The sequence below is a fragment of the Sebastes fasciatus genome, chromosome 3 (assembly GCF_043250625.1).
Source record: "Sebastes fasciatus isolate fSebFas1 chromosome 3, fSebFas1.pri, whole genome shotgun sequence".
Lineage (NCBI taxonomy): Eukaryota > Metazoa > Chordata > Actinopteri > Perciformes > Sebastidae > Sebastes > Sebastes fasciatus.
This window is the reverse complement of record NC_133797.1, coordinates 37,685,789-37,705,087: the sequence shown is the minus strand read 5'-3', so window position 1 is coordinate 37,705,087 and position 19,299 is coordinate 37,685,789. Positions and strand designations below refer to the sequence as shown.

General features: G+C 39.0%; 1 protein-coding gene and 1 long non-coding RNA gene across 2 annotated transcripts in view; one reads left to right on the top strand and one right to left on the bottom strand.

Moving 5' to 3' along the window:
• The window catches only part of LOC141765002 (uncharacterized), a 228,867-nt gene that overhangs the window by 106 nt on the left and 209,462 nt on the right, over positions 1–19,299 (top strand). The window lies entirely within an intron of this gene.
• On the bottom strand, positions 167–17,804 carry gpr108 (G protein-coupled receptor 108). Its single transcript, XM_074630761.1, has 18 exons — positions 17,431–17,804; positions 15,153–15,272; positions 11,992–12,042; positions 10,470–10,561; positions 10,305–10,375; positions 9,744–9,940; positions 8,804–8,866; positions 8,611–8,712; positions 7,933–8,066; positions 7,615–7,690; positions 6,442–6,515; positions 6,242–6,359; positions 6,030–6,160; positions 4,584–4,627; positions 4,451–4,500; positions 3,149–3,232; positions 2,630–2,751; positions 167–1,613 (listed from the first exon to the last, which is right to left on the bottom strand). The coding sequence occupies exons 1-18, from the start codon at positions 17,524–17,526 to the stop codon at positions 1,526–1,528; spliced, it is 1,713 nt and encodes a 570-aa protein (XP_074486862.1). The 5' UTR covers positions 17,527–17,804; the 3' UTR covers positions 167–1,525.

Below are 19,299 nucleotides of genomic sequence, written 5' to 3'. Positions count from 1 at the left end.
CAGTCACTTCTATACAGTGAGACATGCAGCTTATTAATCAAACACTGGTATCAGAGCGGTACTCGGTATCGGACGAGACCCAAAGCCCAGGTATCAGCATCGGTATCGAGACTGAAAAAGTCAGATCAGTGTATCCCTAAAAAAAATAGCTTGAAGACATAAGAGCTTCATTTGAGACGTTTCCAGCTTTATTGTGACAGTTCACACAGACATCAAACCTCTGAAACAAGCACAAAACCTTTTCTGCTCAACTGGTTCACTTCCTGTTACCTCCTGGAGACTCACTGACCGTCTGTCACACCTGTACAGGTGTGTCTCTGGTTACATCTCAGTAGTCTCTCCTTCATTCCACACATTTACTCCTCCCCTCCGCCTGTTGGAGGAATCAAACCCCTCTACCTGAACCTGTGTCATTACCGTCTAGATGCATTTCTTATGAAATGTTATGTGCCATCCTTTTGTGTCTCTGTAAATTATTTACAAATGGCCATCTACCCTGCTGATATCTTCACCAATAAGTTGTCAATAATTAATAAAATAAGCTTCACATCAAGAGCACGAAGGTAAAACCAAAAAGCCAAATTCAAAATGATCAGGTCGGTCATTTCTCTGCCCAGATCGGCACAGCGTGGCCAAAAAGGAAAAGAAAAAAACAAAGCAGAAGGCCGTCGTTGAAGACGAGTCGGACCACTGAGAGACTGATTTATTTGTGTCGCCATCTGGGATGAACGCATAACCATTAAAGCACTAAATTACAGCAGCGGTCCATGTGACGGACTGGGAGGAACTCTTTCCTCTCCAACAGAAACAATAATACTGAAATATAACATTTCAATAAGTACATATAATGAAATATACAGCCTCTTCCGTATATCTCAATATACTAATCAAACATATGGGGAGAAGAGTAACATATAGTGTCCAGTGTTGGTGATGAAGATGTATAACCGACCCTGAATAGCAGGAAGAAGAAACGACATGTTAAATGTGTACTGAATAGCCTTTTACCTGAGTACGGGCCATCGTCTTGTGTCGTCTCACATTCACACACACCTGTACTCACGTCACACACAGAAAGGTACAACTAAGCAGAAGTACCGTTTTAAATAGCTGATAGAAACACACCCGAAAGCAAGTCTTTGTCTAAAATGATGGTTATCTTTGGAGAGAGAGAGAGAGAGAGAGAGAGAGAGAAAGAGAGAGAGAGAGGAATGAAAACTAAAGAACACCAGAGCTCCTCTCCAGATCTCCACCGTCAATGTGGCGGGAACTCGTCTCCGTCTGAAACCTCTCAGAGTTTTTGGGTGGAGTTTGTTCCGAGGAAAAGGAGAGCGTCCAACAAAGTGTTTATTCTTTTGCATAGCCAGACAGTGGACACGACCACTGCAACCACTCCATGAGTTTCAACAGGAAAGCAGTCACTGGGAGGGTGGGGGGGGTGCCTTGGTCCGTGTGTACCCCTCAGTACCAGCTGGTCTGGGGGTGTTTAGTGGATCCCCCCCTCCCCAAAGATGCAGCTTCCCGTTCACAAGGTGGACTCTTTCTGGCGCTCACGTCCGTTACACGTTTTCTTGACTTTGGAAATGCCCTCCAGTGCACCGGACTCCGTCACTCTGAACACACAAACAGAGAAAAATAAATACAAACTTTTATTAATCTTTTATGTACGGAAGCCCTGAGAGGTTTTGCCAGGATAATATTTCTAATCTTTTGAACCGTGACCTTCAGCTCGCATTGGGCGGTTTGCAGTGTGAAGCGGTCGGGATGAGAGTTAGCACCTCCAAGTCTGAGGCCATGATTCTCTGCCAGAAACCGGTGGATTGCGCCCTCCGGGTTGGGAGTGAGTCACTGCCCCAAGCGAGGGAGTTCAAGTATCTCGGGGGAAAAATGGAGCGGGAGATGGACAGGCGGTTCGGTGCGGCATCTGCAGTTATGCGGGCGCTGTACAGGACCGTTGTGGTGAAGAGGGAGCTGAGCCGGAAGCTCTCGATTTACTGGTCCATCTACGTTCCAACCCTCACCTATGGTCATGAGCTTTGGGTAGTGACTGAAAGAATGAGATCGCGGATGCAAGCAGCCAAAATAAGTTTCCTCCGTAGGGTGGCTGGGCTCAGCCTTAGAGATAGGGTGAGGAGCTCAGACATCCGGAGGGAGCTCGAAGTAGAGCCGCTGCTCCTTCGCGTCGGAAGTGGCCAGCTGAGGTGGTTCGGTCATCTGATCAGGATGCCTCCTGGACGCCTCCCTTTGGAAGTTTTCCGGGCACGGCAAATTGGTAAGAGGCCTCAGGGTCCCACAGGAAGAGCTGGAAAACGTTGCTGGGGAGAGGGACGTCTGGAATTTCCTGCTAAGCCTAATGCCCCCGCGACCCGGCCTGGTATTAGCAGAAGAAAATGGAAGGAGGGATGGATGGATGGATGGATATTTCTAATCTTATCCATCTCTATTTGTGGACTGCGGTTTTGAAGCCTCGAGTTCTGCATTTTGGCAATATGCACTGTCCCTGTCAAATAAAGTAATCAACTAAACTAAACCTACCTACGGTATCGTTGTTTGCAAACTGTAAAAGGGTCGGTGTGTACGACATGTAGAGGCATAAATAAGCCTGTAAATAAAGGGAGTGTGTGCTTACACTTCATCCATCTCTACGTCCTCCTCGTCCTGGGGGAGCTGCAGGTATGGGTTGTTGGACGCCGGTCTGAACTTGTAGCCCGTCAACACAAAGAAGATCAGAGTGGACACCTCCACCAGAAACTGAAGAAGCAGGACAGTGTGATTAATGACAGCAGGTAGAGACAGTATAAAGACATGATGAATACATTTCTTCCCAACAAGCATGCAAACAAGCTTCATTACTGGCATCAGACCATTCAAACAGAAATCCCTGATGTATAAACGGTTGTGTGATTTAATGAGTGCAGCTTGAAACATTTTCTCCTCCCTGTAATGCTAACATCCCGACCATCTTCGGAACAATATATGTGATGTGATGTGTATGCAAACATCCTACTGGCAGACATCCAATAAAACCTGCAGCCCGGTCAATGCTGAGTCAGCGTAAGCGACAGGATGTCTTTGACCTTTGACAAACAAGCGCTCACTAAAGTCATAAAGTCAAATAGTTTCTGCTCATCGTCTGTTGTCGTCTCACCTCGTAGCACCACTGCCACTGGAAAGGCATAGTGACCTTGAGCAGAATGGCTATGATCCTGGTAAAGTAGATATAACACACGATCTGAAAAGAAGAAAACACAATATTTAATAAATGTACACACAGTTGGATGCTTGAACTAATGTGGCTTTTAATCCAAACTGGATCTTTCCTTTACCATCTTGCTCCAGCTCAGTAAAACTAGCTTTGTGACAAAGAACAATGGTATGCATTGTCAGAACCGTCCGACAGTATGTGGGGGTTGTTTGCAAAGCTTTTGTTCTGGCTCTCTGGAAGGACTCTAGGACTGATTTAGGGCCTGTGTCCATATGGCGTCTTATTCTGTCAGAAAAGCAGCCGCAGGGCGTTGGCGAGCGCTTTATCCCAGCGTTTCATAGTGGTATAATAACGGTAGCGCTGCCGCCATTTTGGACTGAAAACACCAATGAGTCTGTGTCCATGGATGTATAAAGAGACGTCTGTAAATCAGAGGAGCATTTTTTTGTATGTGAATCAACTTCCCAGTATGAACACTTAAATAACCCTCATTTAAATCATTATGTCCTAAAAGTTGTAAAATGATCTAACAGCTGAATCCAGAGTTATTTTCCTCGGCATAATGAAAATGCATCAGACCCACGGGACTGCACCGCCCTGCACGCTCAGATGACATATCCGCTCTGAGCGATTTTTTATGATGATGATGATGATTTACTGTGGAGACAGACACTCTTAGTTTCATTCATTACATCCAACGTTCATCAGTAAATCTATGCAGCAGTAAGGTTTATTTTTCCAGCGTTTTTTAGAGTAAACATGCGGACACACTGAGCTGCAGGCTGCAGAGTATGTTTACTGCTGTGACCACCAGCAGCCCTCGTCACATGTCATGTTGCTTCTTCATACGTCAGCTGACTAATTTGCCTAAACTTCACAGGTCTTTAGACCGCGGTGGAAACGTAGACAAGAGTGGGCTGAAGGAACCTTTGAAAAGTAGTCCCGGGACTAAAATTACCAGGAACTTTTTAGTGGAAACCCAGCTTAAGTGTGTCTTCGTAGATTGATGATTACAACAAAAAAAGAAAAGAAAAATTATCTCTGCTTGAAGTTGCAATGAGGCGTGAGGTCTCCTGTAGGTTTAACCTCGGGGTTAAGGCTCAGATTAGGTTAATAAACAACTGATCAGGTTACAGTTTTTTCTCGCTGACGACCCAATGCATCAGAAACACTGTGTGTGGCGCAGGATGTCAGGCTCAGGTCGGGGACAGAAGACAAACACTGCTGAGCTCAACTCCTTCTTACCATCACGTAATAATGCCGGAAGAGCTTGAGCTTCTCCAAATTCATGGCAGCTGAAAGAGACAGAGACCAAATTTAATAAAAAGATATCAGAATCTCATAGAAGCGTCTGGCTGTAACGGATGAGGAGTCTCACCTTTGCCGTCGGTGCTGGAAGCCTCCTGTAGATGACGGATGGACCTGTAAAGACAGAGTATGTTTGAGAACTACACACCTGCACACAGACTGACTGAACGGTATTTACCGTTAAGGGTTAACGCATGCATGGTCCATTAACACCTTTTCATTAGAAAAAATAAATCCTTGACTTTGTAATTTTCTACCTGGAGATTTTGGACTTGTTTTATTGCATTTCACGATCAGCTGAGAAGAGGGGAACCTACGCCATGGCTCGACTTAGCTCTGATTGGCTGGTGGGGCCGCTCCTCCAGCCTGTCATCTCTCCTGCTTTCAAGCATTACTTTTGGTTTCCTGGCAACCTGATCTCTTTCCTACTGCTGTTAGTGTGTTAAAGTGTGAGTTCTCCCCAAGGTCTGAGCCGCAGCAAAGAGTCTCGAAGCAAACAGACTAAACTCTGGTGCTTTTTTGACAACAGCCACTAGATGGCGCTGCCACCATTTTGAACTGAAAACTCCGATGAGTCTGTGTCCATGGATGTATAAAGAGACGTCTGTAAATCAGAGGATCATTTTTTTTAGGTGAATCAACTTCCCAGTGTGAACACTTAAATATCCATCATTTAAATCATGATGTCCTTAAAGTTGTAAAATGAACTAACAGCTGAATCCAGAGTTATTTTCCTCGGCATAATGAACGTGCATCAGACCCACGGGACTGCACCGTCCTGCACGAAGACATATCCGGTTCTGCCAGCTTCCTGCTAGCTGTATGCGGCTGTAATAATGGATATATTGGCTGTAATTCATCACTTTTATTATCTTATAATACACCCATGGGCTGTATGCTGTAAGCCTGTACCGTGGTGGATGTATTAACGTCTCTGTTCCCAAACAACCGGCTATCAGCCAGTAGCTAGTAGTGCTAGTAGCATGACATCAACAGAATTTAATGGAGTTGTAGGCTATTTACTGACACGCAGGGCAAAAGAACAGGACACAACCTTTTATACATCCATGAAAATGACCATGCCAGTTTTTCCTCGCTAAAATTTAGCCCAACTTTGGAGCGTTATTTAACCTCTTTCCCGACAAGCTAGCATGACATGGTTGGTTTCCTTAGGTTTTCTAGTTTCATATGATGTCAGTACCTTCACTCCAGCTCTAAAACAGAAGCTGATACAGCCTCTGAAAGACAGTAAAGTCGGTCAGGATTGCAGGACTCAGAGGGTTCAGTGTGCAGTAACACTTTAAATTGAATATTTTTCCTACAAAATGCTCTGAAAATGAGGCAGTTTGGATGCAGAACAGTTCCCAAAGTGCCCAATTTTGCCATGAAGATCCTCTTATCTCAACTAGCCTCTGTGGAAACAGCCAGCCACTTTATACACCCGCCTCAACACTAGTCTTAATTCAATTTTTCAACAGATTTTTAAAATGGAAAATGTGACCTCACACACACTCACCAGACAACAGGGAAGAGGATGGCGCCGCAGCAGATGAGGTCGACCAGAAACAGGATCTCCTTCCACAGGTAGTATTCACTGGAGCCCTCCTCCGTAGACTCGATGATGATGTAGGCGACGTTAGCCAGGACCTGCAGGATGACGGGTGAGCAGGGTCACAAAAACAAACTCACCCAGTGTAGATAATCACACACAACTACTGTTTCACACACCTGCAGAGGGATGACAATCATGAAGATCTTCTTTTCCTTGTCAGACAGGATGTATTTAACGAAAGCCCAGCCGGTGCCGATCAGCGCCAGCGTGATGAAGAGGAGCGCCCCCTTGAGCCTGGAAAGCACATCAATACAAAGTCACTGTTACAAATGAACCCCAAATGATAACTTTAAACTCCTGGAGAAATGGTACTTACAGATGTGTGATGTAATACATGACGGCCCAGCCTTCGATAGGATGCCCCTCAGTGTTGATGAAGTGATAGTTGATCTGAGAGGCCGAGAGAAAAAAAGCTTTTTCTAGCAGCTGTATATCTGACTGAGTGAGTGAAGGGGGAGAGGTGACTCACACACATTGCTACTAAAACACAATAAAAATGATTTTGTGACAATTTTCACAACGGTGAGATTCACAAAATTTGGGCACCATTTGGGATAAAACGGTTGATTAATAGTTTTGAACGATATGACTTTGAATTTGATCGATGCGATCCGATAACATTTGGAAAGTATAAAAGAGACGCACGATTCAATTATTCTGACCTAACCGGAAGTTAACATATGCTCAAAGGATAATAAATAATTGTATGTTATATAATAATTAACCTTGTGGTTTCTTCAGGGTTCTTACCTGAGGAGAACACTCTTAAAACTGTAAACTACACCATTTATTTATGTATAAATGAACATCATGCTGAAAAAAAAGGCAATCTCCCGGCAGAAAAATAATAATCTGCAGAAAAACAATAGGTTCCTTGCACTTCGTGCCAGGACACCGTTGGGTCCTGGCACTTTCTGGGTCCTGGCACTTTCGTGCTCGGGCCTTAAATATACACACACACATATAGTAATAATAATAAATGTTAAAAAACGAATCTAACCCTAACAAAACAATATTTCAGTTACTTGGTTTTCATATGTAATGACTCCATAATTAATGCAAAAGTGGGAAAAAGGTAAACCAATAATAATTTGGTCACAAAAAAACTGTAAATTGAGCGTTAATATTTTTATTAAATACATATCATGATAATTATTGATTTAAATGTGTGTGTGGCCATATGGTCCAATGAAAAATGTAAAAGAAGGTCCCGACACCCACGTAGCTCCCCTTAAGTACAATTTATTCTCTGCACCGAGACGCCATCTCAAAAGGTAAACGCTCTGGTCACATCATGTGAGCTAACTAAGATGTGCCAATAAATTGCACTTAAGGGAGCTACAGTGTGTGGACCTTCTTCTACGTTTTTCCGTGCCGTCTTCTACTGGTCCAGCAGCGGCCTACTACGGTTTCGGATGTGCGCGACCACCTTATATTGTTTGGCCATATGGTCCAGCCCTTGTCTGCTCTGCAGTGCTGGTGTACTTACACTATGGAAGACCAGTGAGATGGCCTTGGTGAAGGCCAGCGCTGCCATCAGCCAGTGGATCTTAAACACGCTGTACCTGTAAAAAAAGCACACAGGGGCACGGGTATAATAATAATAATAATATTTAATCTTTATTAATATGCTGTTAGCATTTAGCTCAAAGCCTCACAGAGCCTCTTTGGCTGTAGTCTTGTTATAATGTGGGTGTTGTAACAACTTCACAGGATATTAAAAAAAACATGACTCTGCAAAGTGATTCAGCATCTTTAAATAAAGAAGCTGTAAGATTCTGCGACACATTAGTGTAGGTCTGCGTACCTGTGCTTCATAAGTGTGTACACCCAGACCATGGCAGCAGTGAAGAAGACTCCAGCCATACCGATGTAAAGGCGAGACAGAGGGATTTCTGCCGCAGACAGGTAGCCTTCTGGATTCTTCTCCGTCACCTCCACCTGCAGAGGATACATCAAGGTTAACACATGCACACACCTGAGGTAGAGCTGGGACGATACACCTATCTCCTGACTCAATACTATCACGATACTTGGGTGCCGATTTGATATGTATTGCGATTCGATATTACAGTTGTAGCGTCGGCCCATATGACCACGGAGATGAGAGTGACGGCCGGCTTGACCGCACGTTGCCGCAATAAGATAACATTTCCTGTCCATGACAGAGTTAGCATGCAGCTTTAGCCGTGATGTCTAGCTCTGCTTTTCCTGCAATGTGTGAAACCCAAAGTGTTTCCATACTTTACTGGATGTGTAGTGTTAACCACTTTGGATTTATAATGTGAGGGTGCGGGTCGTATCCACGCCGATCCTCTGCCGTTTTATACTTTCTCGTTTCGGCTCGCTGCGGTTTGTTTTAGTTGACGGATACGGAACGGATATGACGTCACGTTACTCAGACTACAACAATAAAAGCGGTAACTTCCTTCTACCTCCGCATAGACTGAGGATCCATGTGCTAACACAAACACGCTCAACTTACAGCTAACGAGTAGGGGAATTTGATCCCAGGCACCCGGTTCTGACAGTAGTGGAACTTGAGGCTGTACAGACCCTCCGCCAGCAGGCCGACCACCATGTGGAACTGTGGGAGAGAAGAGAACATGTCACGCAACAGTGAACCACATCACAGATTGTTTCACATCACGTAGAACGGTTAACAAAGGTGTGCTTACGCTGAAGTTGTACGAGCCGTCAACTTTGTCCAGAGCCAACGTCAGTTGTTTGACCTTATCCAGCTGGAAGCAAACACAGATTAGAAACTGATTTTAAACCTACGTGTGTTTTTGGAGGAGTAGCCTGCCCCATAATGTAAATGTAATGTGATTCATTCAGAGTTAATAATAAGAGTCATGCTGTTGTTTTCAGTTGTGAGTGAACTGTCGAGCAACCTGGATCTCAGAAATAAAGAATATTTCGAAAACAAAATGTTTTTTCACACATTTAGCCTACTGTTGTTTTATTATTTCACCTCTTTTCACCACAGCTAAACTGGGAATTATATGACATTTAATTGAATTTACATCTTTGAAGAAACAGAAAGCTGAAAGAACCTTTTACATCTTAACCCACATGAAGAAAGAGATTGAAAATATCCAGCGTAGAGTCACGCTGTTGGACCGGTGCTGTACAGAAGACACATGGACTGCGAGCAGCGTGGCTCGACTACGGGCGGCTAATCTAGAGATTGGTCGTGTGTCGCCTAATTTTTCCGAGTGATGCGCGCATTTCTCCGCCAAAATAGACCGTGAAAACGATGTGTTGAGGGCTGGCAGCTCTGCAACAGCAATGCTGTCTGTGTGGACGCCACACACGTACGAGCAGCTGCAGCCACACTGCTCACCTGGTCTGTGTGGCTGCTCTAACCTGTTAATGTGGGTTAATAACGGCGGTAGCCTGTACGTAACCATAGACAACCTGTGTGGATGTGACATAGTTTATCAGGTGTTGTATTTCCGTCGTATGTGTGTGTGTGCTAAACCAAAACGTGTGTGTGTGTTTATCACGGTAATGACAGTATTGAAAAATCCATGTCGTGGCCGAACGTGACACCGTTGATGGTGATGAAACCGGTATACCGCCACCCCCTAATAGAGGCTCACCTACACCTCTTACCTGGAATTCATTTTCCTCCACCTTCGTAGCTTCTGCTGCAGCCTCTGGCTGTTCTACTGACTTCTGACCCACAGACTCAACTTTCGGATTGTTCTGAAGCTCCTTAGTCTCTGCACTTTGTGTTGTTGGTGTATGTGGTGCAACTGGTGTAACAGCAGCATCATCATTAGCAGGAGCATCTCTGGCTTTCCTCAGATCTACAGGAAACAAATACAGGACACACCAAGCTACTCCGTCACATTCCTCGGGTTTCACAAAATGGTGGTTGAATTGAATATGTTTAAATTCTCAAAGGTTTAAAATGATCCCATCATTCATTTTGGTCTTTAAAGGGATAGTTGTGGTGTTTCTCAGTGTGGTTGTAAGAGGTACTTCTCCATAGTCAGTGTATTACCTACAGTAGATGGAGTTTGGAGAAACAGACAGGAGTACCAGCTAAATGCATTTTAGATACCTAGATTTTTTTAGGTAACACCACAACTTTCCCTTTAAATATGACTGCAAAGGGAAGCAAAACGCTGAGTGATTTTGTGAGGTTTGTAAAGTGTGAGCGACACTTACTTTTAGGTGCTTCAGCCTTTGCCTTTGCGATCAAGAGGTTGTCCTGGTCGCCCATAGCTCTCACATTGACACTACACAAACACACATCATATAGTCATCCTTCACATTAGGCTGCCAGGGCACAGTAACACACTTGTGAGTACTGGTGCTGAAACATGTACACACCTGAGCGTGGTGATATCAATGAGAAACAGAATGAGAGGCTCGTTGTTGGTGAACTTAGTGAGAGTGAGTGGGCACGTCTCCGTCTCCTCCGCCTGGCGAAAAAAAACAAAAAAACAACATCAAATATTCACATTTAAACAGCCGCTGCACGTTACCACTAAACCTCCCCTGAAATAACCTGATACATCAATATCTGACATTCATAACACACACACACGTTTTCCGTCAACATTAAATTACAAAAAAGTCTGATAGTCAGTAGTGGAAAGTAACTAAGTACATTTACTCAAGTACTGTACTTAAATACAATTTTGAGGTACTTGTATTTTACTTAAGTATTTCCATGTTCTGCCAGTAAATATTACTAAAATAGCAGAAAAATATTAGCAAATTGTCAGACAAAAATGTTTAAAATATCAAAAATAATATCAGTAAAATATACAAAGAAATATTAGTAAAATATTAAAGAAAAACTAAGGAAAATATCCCAAAATGTTAGCAAAATATCAGATAATATGAATAAATTATCAGACAAAAAATTGTAAAATATCCAAAAAATATTAGTTAAGTATCAGATATAAATCTGTAAAAAATATCCAAAATAATATCAGTGAAATATCCCAGTATATTAATAAATGATCAGGAAAACATTGGTAAAATATCCCCAAAATATTAGTTACATATCAGAAAGATATTATATACATTATATAAATGTGTAAAGTGTCAGACAAAAATTTGTTAAATATCCAAAAAATATTAGTAAAGTATCAGACATAAATCTGTAAAATATCCAAAATAATATCAGTAAAAATTAATAAATTATCAGGAAATAATGTTTCATATATCCAAAAAATCTTAGTAAAATACCAGACAAAACTAGAAGTGTCAGACAAAAATTTGTAAAATATACAAAATAATATCAGTAACATATCCAAAAAACATTTGTAAAATATCCCAAAAATATTAGTAAAATATCAGAAAAATATTAATAAAGTATCAAACAAAAAATCGTAAAATGTCCAAAAAGTATTAGAAAAATAGCAGGAAAATATTTGTAAAGTGTCAGACATAAACTTGTAAAATATCTAAAATAATATCTGCAAACTATCCAAAGAAAATAGCAAAATATCCCAAAAAACATTAGTAAAATAGCAGAAAAATATTAGTAAAATAGCAGAAAATGGTCATAAATTATCAGACAAAAATTTGTAAAATATCCAAAAAATAATTAAAATAGCTTCACTTTACCAGCTGCAACATTAAAGTGATGAACACATTAATCCATCAATAATAATAATACAATAATATAATATAGATGATTCTGCAGAATGAGTCATTTTATTTTTGGTACTCTAAGTATAATTTGATGCTGATACTTTTGTACTTTTACTGGTAACAGAGTATTTCTACACTGTGGTATTGTTACTTTTACTGAAGTACAAGATGTGAGTACTTCTTCCACCTCTGCTGATAATAACTGTGTGTAATTTTCAACAGAAAAATTAATGATTTATATACTCACTGTGTAGGACAGGACTCCATTCACACGTGACCTGGAGAGGGTGAAACCAACCTAAAGAGAGTGTTAGAAATGTGGTCAGTAAACGGGTGAGTAGTTTCCAGTATAAATACAACATTTCACTCTGTCATTGTTCAACACTTCATATATTATCTCTCTGGCTCCGTTTAAGAGCTCCCCATGTTCCCCACCAAGTAAAACAAGCAGTCAAATCACTGCAGGTGAAGCCAGTCATGTCACAAGCTAGAATGATTATTATTATTATTATTGTGTCATGCAAAAAATAATATGCCCAGCCTACACAGGCTTCCAAGACACCAATATTTAGAAAATAAACAAAAAGAGACAGAAACCGGAGTAGCAACATAACTGACAAATACTAAACAAACAAACCATTATTTGTTTAGTATTTGTCATTTATGTTGCTACTGATGTTTTTTCCAAGCTTGAGAATCAAAGGTAGACAACTGATGAGCTTTAAAATTAAATAACCGTTCCATTCTGCCATCGTCAGTGCACCGAAACAGACATTTGATTTAAAATAGATATTCTTAACTCAACATAATGAGGACAATACAGAAGAAAATGTGATTCATGTTCAGCGTTTTCTAATTCACACGACCTGGATGTTTTTCCAGAGGAAGGATTCCTGTTCTCTGTGCAGCCAAAGATCTTTGACTTCTTGATAGCGGATATATGTTTGTAATTTTGGTTGTTTGAGATTCTTGTGTTCAGTTGGCCTGACATTTCATCACTAAATTGTCCGCCCACATTTTCTTCATCTCATCTGATCATTCCAACACACAGGTACTTTCACAGTAACATGGCCATCTGGAAAGAAGCTAAGTGGTGAGTGAGAGTGGTGTGAAAATGGTCGGCAAACGCTGCTTTGAATCATATACGTATCATAACAACGGCTTGTTTATCCACCGTCCTCGGTCTTCCTGTTTCCCTTTTTGAATGATGAATACAGACTACCGCCGCATGCTGGTGTGGAATTATTTCCTCTCACGCAGGCGCAGAACGTACGTGCTAACTGGCCGTCGGCTGTAGTCGTCGAGGTGTGTTCCAGTTCCAGCCTTAAGGCTCTTAAGTTTGTCATTTCATGTGTTTTTAGCCATGCTAGTGGAAATATCAGACTGTAAAGGCCGATACACACCGGCTGCGTTTTTTTCGTGCGATTAATTTGCACGTCAATATATTTTTCTCTTTTTTTTGCTGTCATGAATACTTTCACACAGAACGTGAATATTATGTGGTGAAAAAGCGATACTTTTTTTCGGAACGAGGTTGATTTTCTGAGCTTTCACGGAACGAATAAAGGCATCAACCAATCATGTTGTGCTGAACGGGTTGAGTTGCGTTATTTATGAAAGAACAACACGGAGGCTCCGTAGTCCGAACCAAGACAACAAACTTTATTGCTCCTTTCAACCTTGACAAAGGCAGCGTGGAGCAGATCTACTCCTGTTCTTACCTTTCACAATAAAAGCCCTAGACATATAGTATATATGTATATAGTATATATACAATAGTGTGTAAAGGCCTTCAGTCTTATGAGGCCCAGACACACCAGGCTGACATCAGAGAACTAGCGGCGATGAAGGCCGACTGTTGCCTCGCCTCATGTCGCTTTTGTCTTGGCCAAAAAGTTGCACTTGAAAACACCGCAAAGACGACAGCTGACGGCCAGTTAGCACATATATATTCTGTGCCAGTGTGAGATGAGATAACTCTCTACATGGAATGCAGTTGTTCCTCATGTTATCAATGACACCTGTGTTTTCCTGCTCAGCCAAAATGTCATCTGTGAATCAGATTTGCTGTTGCTGGGCCTTAATAAGTATAAAGAAATAAGGATGTCAATGTAAGAAGCTTTATAAAAGTATAACGCCCATTAATCACTGCCATTGAAGGGCATGTTTTAGCTCCATATTTAGGGGGATAAACATTAAATTGTCTGTTCTTTTCATTCATTGGACTGATAAAGATTAGTGTATTTATTCATGTCAAATAGTCCTTATCAGGCAGTAAAAAAGAAGCACTGCGTTCCAGTACTCAACCATTCAGTTCTCTCTGTTCATGTTGAGAGAAACAATCTACAACACAACACAACGTACTGCATATCAAACTGCAGACTCGCTTTATGGTCTTCATGTGACAACTTGTTAACAGATTTGTTTCCTAGCACTGTTTTTTTTTTTTTTTTTAAAACACAAAATTAACCACATGGCCTGACAACATTAGCAGCATCTCAAACTGATGTTGCGGTTTCCTTCCTCTTTCTACTTAAACAGCATGTGCAATGTTAGTACCAAAGATAATCAGGTGACACTGTGGGATTACTTAAAAAGGATACGGCTGGCCTTGTTGCATATTTTGCTTAATGACTACAAATACCATTAAAAGGCCAAAACTAACAATGAGTCAGTCAATCTCTCAGTACTTCCTGACCTACGCCCATTTGTTTCTATTGAACCTTTGTTACACAGTTTTGTTAGGATTTACTGCACCAGGATGATGTAAGTGACTTAAAAGAGCCAGTTTTCAGGGGTGAAAAAAAAAAATGTAAGGCGATTTTTTTTTTTTACAATTTTGAAATTTATTTTTTTAATGCCTGAATCGACGTATCTGCTTTATTTGAATCTATGCAGAGCTAGAAGGAAGATTACGCTTTTATTGTTGTAACGTGGCGTCATATCCGTTCCGTATCCTTCAAACAACAAACAGCCGGCCACCACTAGCCGAAAGGAGAAAGCAGAAAACGGCGGAGGGTCCACGTGGATACGACCTGCACCCTCCCATTTTAAATCCAACGTGGTAAACACTACATATCCAGTAAAGTATGGAAACACTTTGGGTTTCACACATTGCCAGCAAAAGCAGAGCTAGACATCATGGCTAAAGCTGCATGCAAACTCTGTCATGGACAGGAAACGTTATTGTATTGCGGTAACGTGCGGTCAAGCCAGCCAAAATAAAAATAATAATAATAATGTAACTGTGTATATAATTTTTACAATACCGCGATAATACTGACAATCATGATAATTTTGGTCACTATAATCGTGAAGACCATTTTGAAAACATGATTCAACCTGTTGACAAGTTCAGCAGGTCAAGTAAAACAAACTCACATGTACAAAAAAATAAGTACTTCTTACCGGGAAGAGGCTGTAGTTGACCAGCTGCTCTGGGAGGCGCAGAGAGATCATTTTGACATCCAGAGTCCCGTTGGCATAGAAACCAAAGTTGTTGAGGTCGACGGCAACCCGAGTTTCATTCTGGGAAGAAGAGCAAATAAAAAGTTGGAGAGCTGAGCTGCTGCAACGAACTCTTGAGTCATTTAACAATTACAGCTCATGTTCAGTAGCAGACAGCGGTGGAAGAAGTATCCAGATCTTTTACTTGAGTAAAAGTAGCAGTGTAGAAATACTCTACAAGGAAATCTTACTTAAGTAAAAGTGCTAAAGTATTAACATAATAATATACTTAAAGGTACAGTGTGTAGGATTTGGCGACATCAAGTGGTGATGTTGCAGATTGCAACCAACTGAGTTACCCCTCTGCTCACTCCTCCCTTTCCAAGACTTTGAGCCACCGAGTGTAAAACTGTAGTAACGCCGTTCACATCGCTCAGAGGACATCCATACCATAATATTTTATTAATATTTTATTAATATTTTTTTGATATTTTACTGTTATTATTTAGGATATTTAAAAAACTAATTCTGGGATATTTGACTAATATTTTGGGGATATTTTATTCGTTAAACACTTTAATGTTGCAGCTGATAAAGGTGGAGCTCATTTTAATGACTTTATATACTGCTGGTCAATTTACCCTGGGGCTCAATTAAGTTTCATCCTAATCTAATATTAGAATATAATTTATTAGTTAAATATATTTTGTATTATTAATCTGCAAAGTAACTTCAGTTATCAAATAAATGTAATGCAGTAAAAAGTACAATATTTATAATGTACAAATAATACCTAAAAATAGTACATACAAGTGCAGTACTTCAGTAAATGTACTTAGTTACATCCCATCCACCACAGGTAGTGGATAAGCTCCTGGTATCATCCTCAGAAGTATTATAATTTTTATTTAAACCAAGTTTTTTTTTGTCACAACAACACAACACCACATTTCTGATAGTTTTTACTTTAATATTTTTGGGGATATTTCACTAATGTTTGGGGGGGGGGTATTTTACTAAAGTTTTTTGTATATTTTACTGATATTATTTTGGATATATTACAAGTTTATGTCTGACACTTTACTAATATTTTGGTGCTATTTTAAAAAAAAATTGTCTGATAATTCATTAATGTTTTTATAATATTTACTTATATTTTTGGAATATTTTATTAATATTTTTTAAATATTTAACTGATATTATTTGGATATTTCACTCATTTTGCTAATATTTTCCTACTATTTTCCTACTATTTTTGGGGATATTTGAAAAAAATAATTGTCTGATATTTTACTTATATGTTTTGGATATTTTATCAATATTTGTTTTAATATATTTTACTGTAATTATTTAGGATATTTAAAAAAAAAATCTGACATTTTGCTAATATTTTGGGGATATTTTATTTGTTCAACACGTCAGTACTTCAGTAAAGGTACTTAGTTACATCCCATCCACCACAGGTAGTGGATAAGCTCCTGGTATCATCCTCAGAAGTATTATAATTTGTATTTAAACCAAGTGTTTTTTGTCACAATAACACATTTCTGATAGTTTTTACTTTAATATTTTTGGGGATATTTCACTAATGTTTGGGGGGGATATTTTACTAAAGTTTTTTGTATATTTTACTGATATTATTTTGGATATTACAAGTTTATGTCTGACACTTTACTAATATTTTGGTGCTATTTTACTAATATTTTGGTGCTATTTAAAAAAAAAATTGTCTGATAATTCATTAATGTTTTTATAATATTTACTTATATTTTTGGAATATTTTATTAATATTTTTTAAATATTTAACTGATATTATTTGGATATTTCACTCATTTTGCTAATATTTTCCTACTATTTTCCTAATATTTTTGGGGATATTTAAAAAAAATAATTGTCTGATATTTATTAATGTTTTTTTGATATTATTTTACTGTAATTATTTAGGATATTTAAAAAAAAAATCTGACATTTTGCTAATATTTTGGGGTATTTTATTTGTTCAACACTTCAGTACTTCAGTAAAGGCACTTAGTTACATCCCATCCACCACAGGTAGTGGATAAGCTCCTGGTATCATCCTCAGAAGTGTTGTATTGTCACAACAACAACACTGTCAAAGCTAATTAATTAAAACCAGCTAACTAGCTTTAGCTAATATAAGATGTCGTCTGGAGGACTCCAACCAGCGCAGCTAACATACCTGTGGTTTATGATATATAGAGTATATAGAGTATAGTACCTTCAGGGTGAGCTTGTGTATCCTCGCTCTGCATCCAGCCAGCAGTAGCAGCAGTAGATATCCAGCCACCAGACCGCCTCTCTGCGCCGCAGCCATCACTAACAGCTAACCAGCTGCTAACGTTAGCTAGCCTCAATCTGAGCCAGATGGATGAATATAAAGCTAACAGTCTTTAACAGCACACGGAGAGAGTTACGGTGATGTTAACGTTTAAAAACACAGTCTGTCGGTTCTTTAAGTAAGTCGTTTATGATGATATTATATCCATTTGTGTTGTGTTGTCCGTTTCTTTTGTGTTTTCATCGCAGTAAGGTAACAGCTCTAACAGCTAGCTAGCTCTGCTTCCTGGTCTCAGATCACGAACATTAAACAAGGAGTGGACAAACCCGTCAGCCGTGCTGAGGCTCACATCCGGGTACTCTTACATCCGGGTTACACTACCATAAATATGATTCAGAAGGCGACACCGTGCAGAAACATCCAGTAGTAATATGACAGTAGGAGAAAAAGGATTTATGAAAGATCTCTACACCAATAATAATAATAATAATAATAATAATAATAATAATAGTAATAAAGCTTTGTAACATCCCTTTAATGCTAATAATAATATATTTTATATTTTATACTTTTATTATATTTATTATATTTGTATTATATTTATAATATTAATTTGATTATATTCATTATATTTTATTATATTTATTATTATATTATTGTATTTATTATATATTATTATATTTTTTTATATTTTATATTTTATACCTCCTGCAGCTGTCAGACTCCACAACCAGCACTGCTCCCAGTAGACCACTTACACACCAAAAAACTGACAATAACCTGATATTTTCAGGTGGAATTTCATTCATTCATTCATTCATTCATTCTCACTGTGCAATATCATTTTCCACTTGTGCAATTTTGTTAATAGTCTGTTTATTGTCAATACTGTATATACTACTCCTATTTTTATACTTCCTTCTATTTAAATGGTACATATATTGTTTCACTTTGTTTAGCTCTTTTTTACTGTGTTAGCTGATGCTTCTTGTTTTTTGCACTATCCCCTTTGCTGCTGTACACTGCAAATTTCCCCACTGCGGGACTAATAAAGGAATATCTGATCTTATCTTATCTTATTTAATCATAATAATATCTTTATTCCACATGTCAAACGTGTTAAACATCATATCTCTGCAGACTTTTTATTTTTAATAGACTTTATTTAAAATTTTTTAATCAGAATCAGAATCAGAATCTTGTTTATTGTCAGGTGTATGGGGAATACACTAGGAACTTGCTCCGGTTTGTTGGTGCAAATAAGCAGTAAAAATAATAATACAATAGTTAAAAAACGTTAGAATAAAATCTACCAATATACAATATACATTATAAGCTATAAACAAAAAATAAACATAATATAAAACAGATAGTGCAAATATTGCAGTACAATACAAAGAACAATTAAACAAATACATAGTTCAACAATACATATAAAGGAAATGAAGGGATAAATAAAAACAAACAAACATAAAATTAAATTTTTTTAAAAAGTTACATAAAACACAAAACATGCCAGGGGTTAATATGAATGAATAAATAAATAAATAATAGTAACTTAAGTAAAAACTTTAAAATGGGAGCACCAACTCACCGTTTTCCTAGCCTTTTTGTTTTTTGCAGAAGATATTGTCTTAATATATACTGTAGTTCCATTTGGTGAGGTTTAACTCTCGCAAATTTGTATTTATGAATGTAGAACTTTGCAACAATGATAATGATGTGTGCGTTATTTCTCTGTCAAATAATCCGAGTTTAACACTTCCACACACTTGACTTCACCTTGTACTAGGTGGCCTAGATTTGGTC